The sequence below is a fragment of the Scyliorhinus torazame genome, chromosome 14 (assembly GCF_047496885.1).
Source record: "Scyliorhinus torazame isolate Kashiwa2021f chromosome 14, sScyTor2.1, whole genome shotgun sequence".
Classification (NCBI taxonomy): domain Eukaryota; kingdom Metazoa; phylum Chordata; class Chondrichthyes; order Carcharhiniformes; family Scyliorhinidae; genus Scyliorhinus; species Scyliorhinus torazame.
Genome location: NC_092720.1, coordinates 119,393,412 through 119,405,898, shown reverse-complemented (window position 1 = coordinate 119,405,898; position 12,487 = coordinate 119,393,412). Strand labels below are relative to the sequence as shown.

Sequence of the window (12,487 nt, the reverse complement as noted above, 5' to 3'; positions counted from 1 at the left end):
TGAGACTAAATGTTGATGCCGGGGCAGTATTTGTGGACTTCCATGACAGCAAAACTGGCACTGCACCTGGACTGATTTCAGCGACTGTTAAGGGGCTAGCACCGGCGGCATTTGGAACACAATCGATTCCAATGAGAAATGGTGCCGGATTTGCCAGATTCGCGATTGCAACACAGGACGCTGACAAGCTGCAGCCGCATATACACACTTCATTCCCCACACACATTCATCCCAGCCAACAAGATGGCAGCAAGACGTGCAGTACCATGCTTCACCGGCGAACTTGAGACCCTCCTGGACGTGGGGAAGGAGAGACAGGCCACCCTGTACACCGGCCCATGAAGGAAGCTGCCGGCCATCGCTGTTCACCATGTCTGGGCGCAGGTGGCAGGTTCAGTCAGCGCCATAAGTAGCACCATCCAACCGGCCTGCAGTACAGGAAGAAACTGCACTACCTGTTCGGGACTGCCAGGGTGAGTAGGAAGCACTGTGCCCCTGGTGCCACCCTCCTCCCCTCCCCCCCCCCCCCATCCCACATATCCGTAACCCCCCCTGCACTGAGAAGGTGGCCGAACCCCCACTCTGCACAACATGCCGGCACCCAAAGCGGCCGCTATGCCCGGGTGCCCTGGCCACTGTGGCCGACATGTCGCAGACATAAGGGGAGGTGGCCCAGTCCCAGAGGGAGATGGCGCAGTCACTGGATGATGTGGCACAAACTAGAAGGTGGTTGCAGTCACAGCGTGATGTGGGGCAGTCCCAGGTGGAGGTGGTCCACTCCTTGTGCCCCATGGCCGCAAACATGCCGACTCTGGTTGAGGCCAGAGCGGGCCTCGAGGACTGGCAGCGCTAGGTGGCGCAAGTGCCTCGGGGAATAGCTCCGCTCGCACCCCTGTCCCATCGGGCATCCCAAGGGAAGAAGAGGTGATGGGGCCTGTGCCGGTGGCTCCTGCATGGATGGTACTGGATGCTGCAGCACCTTGGATCCCCACCACCTGTCCCTGGCACATCTGGTGGGCAGTAGGGTGGCACCACACCACCTTGGACACCCGAGCAGCAGCCGTGCCCATTCAGGCCCGGTCAACCCAGAAGACAGCTGCCAACAGGGACCCAGGTCACAAGGCGGGGATCACAGCAGGCTGCTTCCACTCCTGATGTACTGTCTGGGGATCCACCTAGGGGTAGCATTAGGGCCCGTAAGACCAGAAAGCTACCCACCAATTACGTTGGCACGTTGGTGTAGGCACAGTTTTGTTACAGGGACTAGGGAACCCATATATATCTATTTGTGCACATTAAACATCTGTTCATACTGTTACAACCTACCTCAGTATTCTGTCAGGTGGGTGTGAGGGATGGTCTGGAGTCTGGGCTTGCCGGAGAGGGGGGCGGGGCGGGGTGGGGGGTGGTGGTGGGAGGGGAAGTGGGCAGAGTTTGTGGGTGGGTTAGCCTCCCCACCCTTCTCCAACCCCCCCCCCCCCACCCCCGACCGTCTTCACATCCGCCACTCCACGATGGCACCATGTGATGTAATGGCCAGCTTGCATGCTGGATTCACCCAGGTGGACGGTGGAAAGTGCTACCGAGGAAAGTAGTCAGACTTTGTCATACGATGCAGAGCACCAGAGCTCATCGCAGAGTGGGTTGTTATCATCCTCCATCCCATGGACCAGCTTTAACTGCCAACCCTGGGCCCACGCCCCATAGTGCGATTTGTATGTATCACGGAGGGAATTGCAGGGGGGTGGGTGGAGTGGTGTGAGGATGGAATGGGGTATCCGTGTCCCTGGCCAATCCCCCCTCCTCTTAGTCGGTGAACCTGGAGGCGATCAGAGCGTGTCATGCGTGTTGACACTCCGCTCATGTCGTGCGGCCTCCTGTGCCATCCTGGGTCCCATGTCCTGTCCATCCACACCCTCCCCCACTGCAGTCCAGGAACCTGAACCATATCTTCATGATGCTGAAGCACCGCTCGATCATGCCCCAGGTCGCTGCGTGAGCGTCGTTGTAACATGTCTCTGCGCCGGTCTTCGGGTAGACATCATCAGCCACGACCGGAGTGGGTAACCCCTGTCACCCGGGAGCCGACCTCCCACCCCCAGATTGGGAGGGGAAGGGGGGGAGGGGGCGGTGGTGGGTGGCATTTTAATGTGGCCGGGAATTGTCGAATGTGGCATTGGGCGCAGAGGAACTTGATATGCAGCTGATGGTCACATGTCATTTGCATGTTCATTAAGTGGAACCACTTGCAGTTTGTGAAGCCATCTGCAGGTGCTCGTAGGGCAACATGTATCCAGTTGGTCACTGGATGCGGAGCATCTCAGTGATGCTGATGAAACCCGCCGCCCGGGCATCCCGGTGGGCTCGATCCACATTGAAGCCCCCCGACCGGCCTTTGTGAAGGCGCGGATGCACATGTGCACTGAGCTCTGTTAGATCCCTGACAGGTCCCTACTCAGTGTCTGAAGAAGCCCGTTGTGTGAAAGTTCAAGGCGACCGTCACTTTGACAGCCACCGGGAGCGCTGCCCACTCCATTCTTGCACAAAGCCAGGCGCGCCATGATCTGATATGTTGCACTGCCTCCCTGCTCAGTCAGAGTCTTCAACCTGCAAGGATGATGGACAGGGGAGGAGGGGGGGGAGACTGGCTGAGACCGGGGGAGGTGACTGGTCGAGGGGGGGGGGGCGTTTGTGGGGGTGCGACAAGATGTTCGAGATGCCGTCGGCATGGCCCCTAGTCAGTGAACCTGGTGCCGATTAGAATGTCCCTTGTGCGACGGCCCTGGTGCGTATCTCCTGTGGCTGCCCGGGCTCCATGTCCGGCCCACCCTGTGCATCCTCCTTGATGAACAAGGCTGAGCGTTCATCTTCTTCCTCTCGCAGGTCACCCCTCTGCTGTCCAATGTTTTGGAGGACCCAGCAGGCCACCATCATGTGGGAGACTACCCTAGTGCAAGACTGGAGGGCCCCTCCAGTGGGGTCCAGTCACCTGAACCGCATCTTCAGGGTGCTGATGCACCACTCGATGACACCCCTGGTCACTGCGTGGGTGTCATTATAGCGGGTTTCCGATTTTGTCTGTGGCCTGCAGAAAGACATCATCAGCCACGACCACTGCGGATAAACCGTGGGAATGCGTAGAAAGTGTTGGGTACCATCAAGTGCGCCAGGAAAATGTGTCATGCACGCTGCTTGAGTACGCATGACATGCAGCTCCTGGTCACCCACCAACTGAACATTCATGGAGTGGTACCCCTTGTGGTTTGTGAAGTGCACCCCCTCATGTGGCAGTGCTCATAGGGGGACATGCGTCCCATTGATTATACCCTGCACCTGGGGCATCCCAGTGATGGCGGCGAATCCCGATGCCTGGGCAACCTGATTGGCCCAGTCCATATTCAGGTTGATGTATTGTGCTGCCCGAGCATCAAGGGCCTCTGTCACAGCATGGATGCCTCTGTGCACCGAGGTCTGTGAGAGCCCAGACAAATCCTCACTCAATGCCTGCAAGGACACCGTGGCGTAGAGGTTCAGGGTGACCGTCACTTTAATGGTCACCAGGAGTGGGTGTCCTTGCCCATACACCAGCGGTTCCAGGTGCGTAAGGATGTGGCAGATATGCTATGTGGTCTCTCTGGTCAGCTGGAGTCTTCGAACATGTGCCCGGTCCAGCAGGTGCTCGAATGACAGGCGCTGCCGGTACACACGAGGCCTGATGCAGCGCCACCTTCCCACCTTCTCCTCACCTGTTCAGCGGCTGGCTCTTCATCCTCACCAGCTAGCTCACGTTCTTCTGGGACAGGTGCCGCTGCTGCAGGGGCCTCCCCGAGCAGCTCCTGCTCATACAGCCAGCAGTGCGGCAAGGCAGGTGCCAACCACTCCTGGTTGGATAGAAAACTCTGAAATCCATTCTCTGCAGGTGGTAACAGGCAGACATCTCTGTATGGCGGGTACCCTGTGCCCAACCAGTTCCGGCAGGCTTCACGGTAGCCCTGGCCTGTATTGCCGTCCCTGCCCCCACATGTCTCTTCACCTCCCCTTCCCTCCCCTGATGCTTTGCTATCCGCAGCGCACCCCTGGCTCTGTCGGTGCCTAGCACCTTGGGGCCTCTGACTCCTGCACCCATCCCTGCCAGCATTGACCTCGGGCGAAAATTTCCTGTCGGTGGTCAGGCACGGCTGAAGACTCGTGTCCCCTATGTAGTTTTTGAAATGCTTTGAAAAACGGTTTCTTTTTCTTTGCTGGAGCTTCTGTTATAATGGTCATAATCACTTAATTTACGGGCTGCAAATTTTAAATTAAAAGTGAATGATAATAAGAGCTTTAACTTGCTACCTTGCTGTGTGTGAATACTTCAATGTGATTATCTGTTACCCTCTTTGCTGACATCACTGCTGCTGTATGCCAAAACACCTTGATTTGGCACCAAAGTTAAATTGCTGTTGGGAAAGGGGAAAATTAACACCCAGCTTTTATCCCTCCTTCTTTGCCGTATGAATGTGCATCGTATATGAAAAATATAGAGTAGAGTTGCTCCTCATAAAGTCTTTCTATTCTTAGGGTGCAGATCTTTCAGTCATCAGCACTCAACTGCTCCAACGTGGTGATCTAATTGTTATTCCTCGTCCTCGTGCCAGGGCGAAGCATGTTTTCGCTTTACTCTTTGACCATCAGATGATTTTATGCAAGAAGGTAAATCACCACTCAGGGATTTAAGAGTCGCTATTTAAAAAAGATTTATTTGTTGTTTTTTCCATCTTACTTCTGTTTGAAAGCTGGTTATTTGGAAAAATGGATGAGAGTATTGCCTGAAGGCAAGACTACAATGGAGCAGAGCTAACATTTATGTTGTTCAAACTCCCCTTACTTTGGATTCAGTGTCAAAATTGAGACCTCCTCTGAATTCCTCTCTCTTTTTCTACCAATCAACTCCGAGCTCTCCTTCTGCTTTCATCAACACCCCGTTCTCTCAGTGCACTCATCTCATCCACGAACAGCTGTTGGTTTTATCAAGCTTGTTGCTTACCGTAAGATGCGTTACCGTAAGTTGCGTTCACACAGATAACAAAGGGGACAAAGCAAGAGCTGAAGAGGGCATTGGGATAACTCAAGACTGGTGCCAAAAATGTTGTGTAATAGGAGAGTTTTCCAAAGTGGGAAAGTGGTGATACAGCAGAATAATTTAGAGGGAGTTCCATAGGATGGAGGCATAAAAGAAAAAAGATCAGGCATGGCTTGTGGAATGAAACAGAGTGGATAACTTGATTCCAGGGGAGTAAAGGCTTCTTGTGTGGGTTATATATCTGGAAGGAATTGCCGAGGTTGTGGATGTTTTGGTTCACAGGCAAGATTGCTACCATCTGAGCCACATCCAATTTCAAGCACCCAGCGCAAATCAAAGTGCTCCTGCAATTTTGTACATTGTTTTAAAAAACATCACATGGAAAAATCGAGCCCTGCCCACAAATCTGGCCACACCCTCAGATTGAATTAATCACCCCGGTGAGATATTGCGAATTGCACCTGTTTGCAGGTCTTTGAGAAGTCGTTTAAAATTAAGCTTATTAAACACATGGATACAAAAGGCAATCTTTAAATGCTTTTATGCCTTAAATTTTTTTGAATTTATTATGGCACTGACTTCACAAAACCTAGCTATTGAAAATAAGGCTACTTAGAGTCTGTGGACTAGGTACACTGAGATATTTTTATTAAGAAATATATAGTTTTGAGTTAAAGCCAATTTCAGCTATAGTAATTCAACAACACCAGGTTACGACTCTTTAATAAATATCGAGGATTTTTTTTTAATGCATCTAAGATAATAAACAGCAGAATTCCAAAACACTGCCTGATTGGACTGGTTCATGGAAGATTTTCGTGGGATTCTCCGAGCCACCTCGCCGAAATCGGGCTCGGCGTGGGGGCAGAGAATGGGGGGTCAGACCCGTGATCAGATCCGACACCTTCCCGACAGTCTCCGCGTACCGGAGAATCGCTGCCAGTCGCGCGCGCGCAGTCTCAGCCAGCAGCTGGTCGAGTTTCCGCCACCGTGATTCTAACATGGTTCCACCCGGTTGGCACTCTGGGTGGCAGCTGTGGACTCAGTCCGCGGCAGCCCTGGTGGAGGGCGGATGGATCCGTCACCGGGGAGGGGCCTCCAGAACGGCCAGGCTCGTGATCGGGGGCCACCGATCGGCGGGCGCACGCGATCTGGGGGGGTAGGGCCCATATTGGGGGGGGCCGGTCCGTTGTGTTGGTCCGCCATGTTGCGCGTACCCGCCGCGCGCATGCGCGGACCCGTGACCGGAAGTACAGGGCCCCGCATCGGCAGCCGGAGCTGCGCGGAGCACTCCCGTGCTCTGATGGCCCTCTGTGGACCACAGAATCGCTGGGCCAAGGGGCCTGTTGACCAGCGTGAAACGCTCCGGTGTTTACGCCATCATCAATACGTAGCCTCCATTTCGGAGAATCCCGCCCTTTTTGTTCAGTGATGTGAAAGTAGATAACTGGAGGGAGATAGTGGAGGACTGGTATTGTGGTGTTATTGCTGGACTAGTAATTCAGAGACCCAGGGTAATTGACTGGTGTTCAAATCCCACTGGGGCAGCTGATTGAATTTTAAATCCAATTAACAAAATCTGGAATTAAAAGTCTAATGATGACCATGAAACCATTTTTGTAAAAAGAAGGAACCAATCTGGTTCAGTCATGCCCTTGAGGGAAGGAAATCTGCCATCCTTACCTGACATGGTCTATATGTGACTCCAGATCCACATTGACTCTGCAGTGCCCTCAGGGAATGTGCAATAAATGTTGGCCCAGCCAGCCACACCAATATCCCATGGATGAATTTTAATAAACAGTATATTTCAATTCAGAAAACTAGTGCAAGTTTAGGTGTAATGTGTGGATGAATTGCTCATTGCTGCAACATTAAAGATAGGTGATGGTGTTGCAGCTAAATGATTAAAACCCAATATTATGCTTAATCAGGTGTGTTTTGGCACATTTCACAGGACCTGTTGAAGCGTAATACACTGTACTTCAAAGAGAGGATCAAGATGGATACTGGAATAGTGAAGGATTTGGATGATGGAAGGGACGAGGAATTCGACTGCAAAGTCAGGAATGCGATCAAACTTACGAGCAAGTTTCCGGATAAGCCTAGCAAACTTTTTTTTACAAAGAATCTCGCAGACAAGCAGTTATGGCTTCATGCCTTTGAGGAGGAGAGACAAATATCCGAAGGCGAGCTGGATGCAGGTAAGAAGATTTATGTGTACTTTGGGCTCTGAGGAGAGAGTGGGAAATATTGTTTCTCAGTTGACATTAATGTTCTCAATAGAATATTAAAAGGAGCTCACATGTAGTAATTCAAAATAGCACTGGGGAAATTGACCTGTGGATCCATTTTAAAGCTTCCTGAGAGTTGGATTTTGCACTAATAATAATCTTTATTATTGCCAACAGGTAGGCTTACATTAACATTGCAATGAAGTTACTGTGAAAATCCCCTAGTCGCCACACTCCGACGCCTCTTAGGGTATAGAGCGGGAGAATTCAGAATGTCCAAATTACTTAACAAGCAAGTCTTTCTTGGGGCCTGTTGGAGGAAACCCACGCAGACACGCAAAGAATGTGCAGACTCCGCACAGACAGTAACCCAAGCGGGAATCGAACCTGGGAGCCTGGTGCTGTGAAGCAACAGTGCGAACCACTGTGCTACCGTGAAGTAATGGCAGGCATCTGATGCCCCCTCACCTCACCTCACCTCATGATCCCTTAGCTGAGATACCCAGCCCCCTCGCTGAGATATCCACAGGAGAGGTGCCTGAAGATTGGAGGATAGCAAATATTGTGCCCTTGTTTAAGAACAGCTGCAGGGATAAACCAGGGAACTAATGACCGTTGAGTCTTACTTCTGTAGTGGGTAAGTTGTTCGAAGGTATTCTGAGGGACTGGATCTACAGGCATTTAGACAGGCAAGGGCTAATTAGGGAAAGTCAGCATGGCTTTGTAAGGGGAAAGTCATGTCTCACCAATTTGATTGAGTTTTTTGAAGGGGTAACCAAGAAGGTAGATGAGGGCAGCATGGTTGAATTTGTCTACATGGACTCTAGCAAGGCCTTTGACAAGGTACCGCATGGTAGGTTGTTGCAAAAGGTTAAATCTCACGGAATCCAGGGCGAAGTAGCCAATTGGTACAAAATTGGCTTGGCGACCAAAGCCAAAGGGTGGTTGTGGAGGGTTGTTTTTCAAACTGGAGGCCTGTGACCAGCGGTGTGCCTCAAGGATCGGTGCTGGGTCCACTGTTTTTTGTGATAGCTATAAATGATTTGAATGAGAATGTAAGGAGGCATGCTTAGTAAGTTTGCAGATGACACCAAGATTGGTGGCATTGTGGATAGTGATTTAGGAATACGGGTTCATAGCTCTTCCAGCAGGCTCTCTTTTCTGCCACCTAATAATTTCCTTTGCCCTCTGCTTTCTGCCACACTTCCTGGCTCCTTCTCTTAAGGCACTCAGATCAGCAGCGAGGATTTACCATGCATCGACTCCAATCCCAGGCAACATGTAGTCTCACTTTCAGATATCTTTGTGTCGCAGACATGGACGACCCGTTGGCCTCTTGCCTGTAGCAAGCTCGCCATAGAACACGGGCTGGATTCTCCGTTACAGCGAATAAGTGTTGACGCGAACGGAACACGTGTGGTTGTTTACGACCAAATGTTTTGCGTGAAACCCTCACCGATTCCAGAAGCGGTGCCGGGTGAAAGTCCCGGTTCCCACAACGAAAATGGCCGGAGAATGACCGAGTCCCTGGCCGCGCATGTGCATGGCAGACGACATGCAGTGGTCGCGCTATATAACATGGCGCTGGCCGTGCATGGATCCGACCCGCGATCCGTGTCCCCACAGCCTATCCCCTGTCCACCTCACCAGTCCCCCCAGACCTTGCGGTAGCCCCCCCCCCCGCCCCCCCCCCCCCGACCCCCCCCCCCCCGAGCTAATGCTCGCATTCCAAGCATTGTCTGGCATCTTTGAATCTGTCTGTATATATGTTCCTGGAACCCACCTCTTCATTCACCTGAGGAAGGAGCAGCGCTCCGAAAGCTAGTGACATCGAAACAAACCTGTTGGACTTTAACCTGGTGTTGTAAAACCTCTTACTGTGCTCACCCCAGTCCAACGCCGGCATCTCCACATCATGACTTAAAATTAGCAGACTATATTAAGAAAATAAGTCGTAACTAAGTGGCATGGATTATTGATTGATCAGCAGATAGGAAACAGAGAATAGGAATAGATGGTTCTTTTTGAAGTGGCAGCAGTGGCTATCGGGGTCCCTCAGGGATCAGTACTTGGGCCCCAGCTATTCACAATATACATCAATGATTTGGAAGAAGGTACCAAAAGTAACATTACCAAGTTTTCTGACAACACAAAACTTGATGGAAATGTGCGTGGTGAGGAAGCTGTTAAGATGCTTCAATGCGATTTCTACAAGTTGAGTGAGTGGACAAATACATAACGTGGATATTGTGAAGTTATCGGACGGAGAAACAGAATGGCAAGAGTATTATTTAAATGGTGATAGATTGGGAATTGTTGACTTACAACAAGGGACCTGGGAGTCCCAGTACATCAGTCTCTGAAAGCAAGCCTGCAGCTGCAGCGATCAGTTGGGAATGCAAATGGTATGTTGGCCTTCATTGCAAGGGGACTTAAGTACAGGAGCAAGGGTGTCTCATTGCAGCTGTACAGGTCCTTGGTGAGACCACACCTGGAGTTTTATGTGCTGTTTTGGTCTACATATCTAAAAAAGGAAATACTTAACATAGATGGAAAGTTTTACCAGACTGATTCCTGGGATGGCAGGATTGTCTATGAGGAGACATTGGGTCAATTGGGCAAGCATTCACTGGAATTTAGAAAATGAGAGGGAATCTAATTGAAATGTATAAAATCCTGACAGGGCTGCACAGACTGGATGCAGGTGTTTCTTCTGGCTGGAAGGTCTAGAACAAGAGGCCACAGTCTCAGGATACAGGGTAGGCCATTTAGGACTGAGATGAGGAGAAACTTCTTCACCATGAGGGTGGCGAACCTGTGGAATTCTCTTCAACAGGAGGAATGATAACATCCTCAACACCGAGTTCATCTTTCTTGGTCAAATAAGGTTTCATTTCTCCTGAGGGTTGTCCTCCAACTCCACCATTCAGGACCATGTGCCTCAATTTAGACAGTGATGGATCTTTTTGCGTGCAGGCTTTAATTTGCCTTGCAGACACTGGAAAATCTTGAAACAATTTAGGATCATCGTGACCTGTTCTAATGCCAGCAAAAGAGCCAGACTTGTGGGCAACGGGAGGTGACTCAGGGCATTTACGTCAGCTATTCGCATTTCAGGACATATCCTAAAGGATATTCATAATTTGCAAACAATAGGGCCCAACGTTTTACCCAGGCGCAGGCAATAATGGGGATTTCCTTATCCTCTTTAATTAGTCCCAGTAAGATTAACAGAGGTTTATTGAACAGATCTTCACTGTAAAAGGTTTGGAATTAGACAAGGTAAAAGCCCGCAAAGTAGCCGATGACATCATGCAAGTCACGTGACTCAGTTCTTAAAGACACATTGCATACAACTGTAATAACCCACACATATAACAGTGCTGATGCACTCTTAAGATATAGTAACATTCTCGTAACTCCAGCCTGCTCCTCCATTCAGTTAGATCATGCATGCTCATCTACTTCAATGCTACTTTCTCACACCATCTACATACTCCTTGATGCATTAGGAGAACTTCCACCATCAGGTCGAAGTAATAACTTGTGAAAAATGTTTGGGATGGGGGATGGTCAGCGCGAGAAGAGAACTGAGTCTGATAGCCTTTGTGCAGCCTTAGTGGAGGAATCATATGATTGAACCCACCATATGCAAAGGCAAATCTGGTGAAATACCTTGCAATAGATACACACAGTCATCAAGACAACAGATATTGGTGACATTTTATGTAGATTAGTATAAGAATGGGTCAGTTGTTCACATTCAGATGTAATAGTACACAATACCCAGAGAGAGACATTGAAGCCATGAATCTTTCTCAGCTAAAAGCAAAAAAAATCAGAAAATGTAGCATGGTAGCACAGTGGTTAGCACAGTTGCTTCATAGCTCCAGAGTCCCAGGTTCGATTCCCGGCTTGGGTCACTGAGCTTGTGTAGAGTGCTCTTTCCAAGGGACGGTGCAGACTCGATGGGTCGAATTCTATGTAAATTCTATGATTCTATGTTGCCAAGTAACATTGTGAACTTGAACTGAGGCAATGTGAATATTCTGTTCTCTGTGACATTCCGAATAATTCTTTTCTTCTCTGTCACAGATGCGAGCTACTATGACTTTCCGGCACTGAACGTTTCGACCGTCACACAGGAACAATTGTCCTTCTTGGCTCAGCCCAAACGCAGGAAAGCCAACTTCTGGCGCAAGTTCTCAAACAAGCCAGCATCAGTTAAAAATTGAGCACCCTATTCCAAGGAACGGTTTGCCCACTAGCCACACTTGCCATGAAGACTTGCTCGACGTACATAGCAGCGAAGGCCACACTTCTGCATGACATAAAGATAACCTCAGCTGGATGTGATGGCATGTTCCATGCCCGGTGCGCCCACCATGTGTTAGAGACTAATCTGTTCAGAGGAAATTTCTGCCTGTATCTTTGGAGAATATAAATTTTTATTGGACACTCCACTGTCTGTACACTGCTCTCATCAGGAAATAGCGAAGTACTATAAACAAGGTCACACAAAACTTTCACCCCTTGCTGTTTAACATTATTTTCTTTGGAGTCAAGTTCTGTATCACGTTAATATCTTTTCTACCTAAATGTCACTTCATCAGGTGGTGAAATGGAATTGGAATTTCACATTCATTTTGCCAATTCTTCTATATAAAATGGATAAATTTATTGCACATAATTAAATCATGCAGGATCCTTATGCTCCAAATGGAACACTCTGTTGCCCTACAATGGGAGGCTACGTGAAATCTACCTGACTTGTACATGTATCCATCTCTCTCTGTCCATTTCCTTCCTTGCATCCCAACCTGACCAGCCCTACTGCCATTCCCTTTCAGCTTAATGATAATTACCGTCAACAAAAGTTGTCCATCCATCTATCTGGCACATTCTATTTTTCTCAGGCATATGGGTCTCTTCTTTCCCTCCTCACATTTCCTCCTCACAGGTGGGAGCATAGAACTCCAGGGAGAACTAAAGAATTGGGGGTGGCCTTCTAGCCATCCAGCTGAAGGAGAGGAGCAGCTGGAAATTAATGGAGTCTACGTATGCCTGGCTATTGGAGATGAAGAGATGGGGCCCTCCCAGCTACCTGGTAACAGAATTAAATATTACACAGGCACATGATACAGAAGAACTCCCTCATGTTAACTTAATGTGGTGTCTCACACATCACTGT

At 49.6% G+C, this 12,487-nt stretch overlaps 1 protein-coding gene across 2 annotated transcripts in view; it reads left to right on the top strand.

Annotated features, from left to right (window-relative positions):
• Positions 1–11,825, top strand: part of LOC140389351 (rho guanine nucleotide exchange factor 4-like) — a 99,450-nt gene extending 87,625 nt beyond the window's left edge. For both annotated transcript variants that reach the window (XM_072473515.1, XM_072473514.1), the window contains 3 exons: positions 4,561–4,692; positions 7,020–7,266; positions 11,392–11,825. In XM_072473515.1, the coding sequence (XP_072329616.1) occupies positions 4,561–4,692; positions 7,020–7,266; positions 11,392–11,531 (519 nt within the window). In that variant the 3' untranslated portion in view covers positions 11,532–11,825. The remainder of the gene's footprint in view (positions 1–4,560; positions 4,693–7,019; positions 7,267–11,391) is intronic.
• The last annotated feature ends 662 nt before the right edge of the window (positions 11,826–12,487 follow it).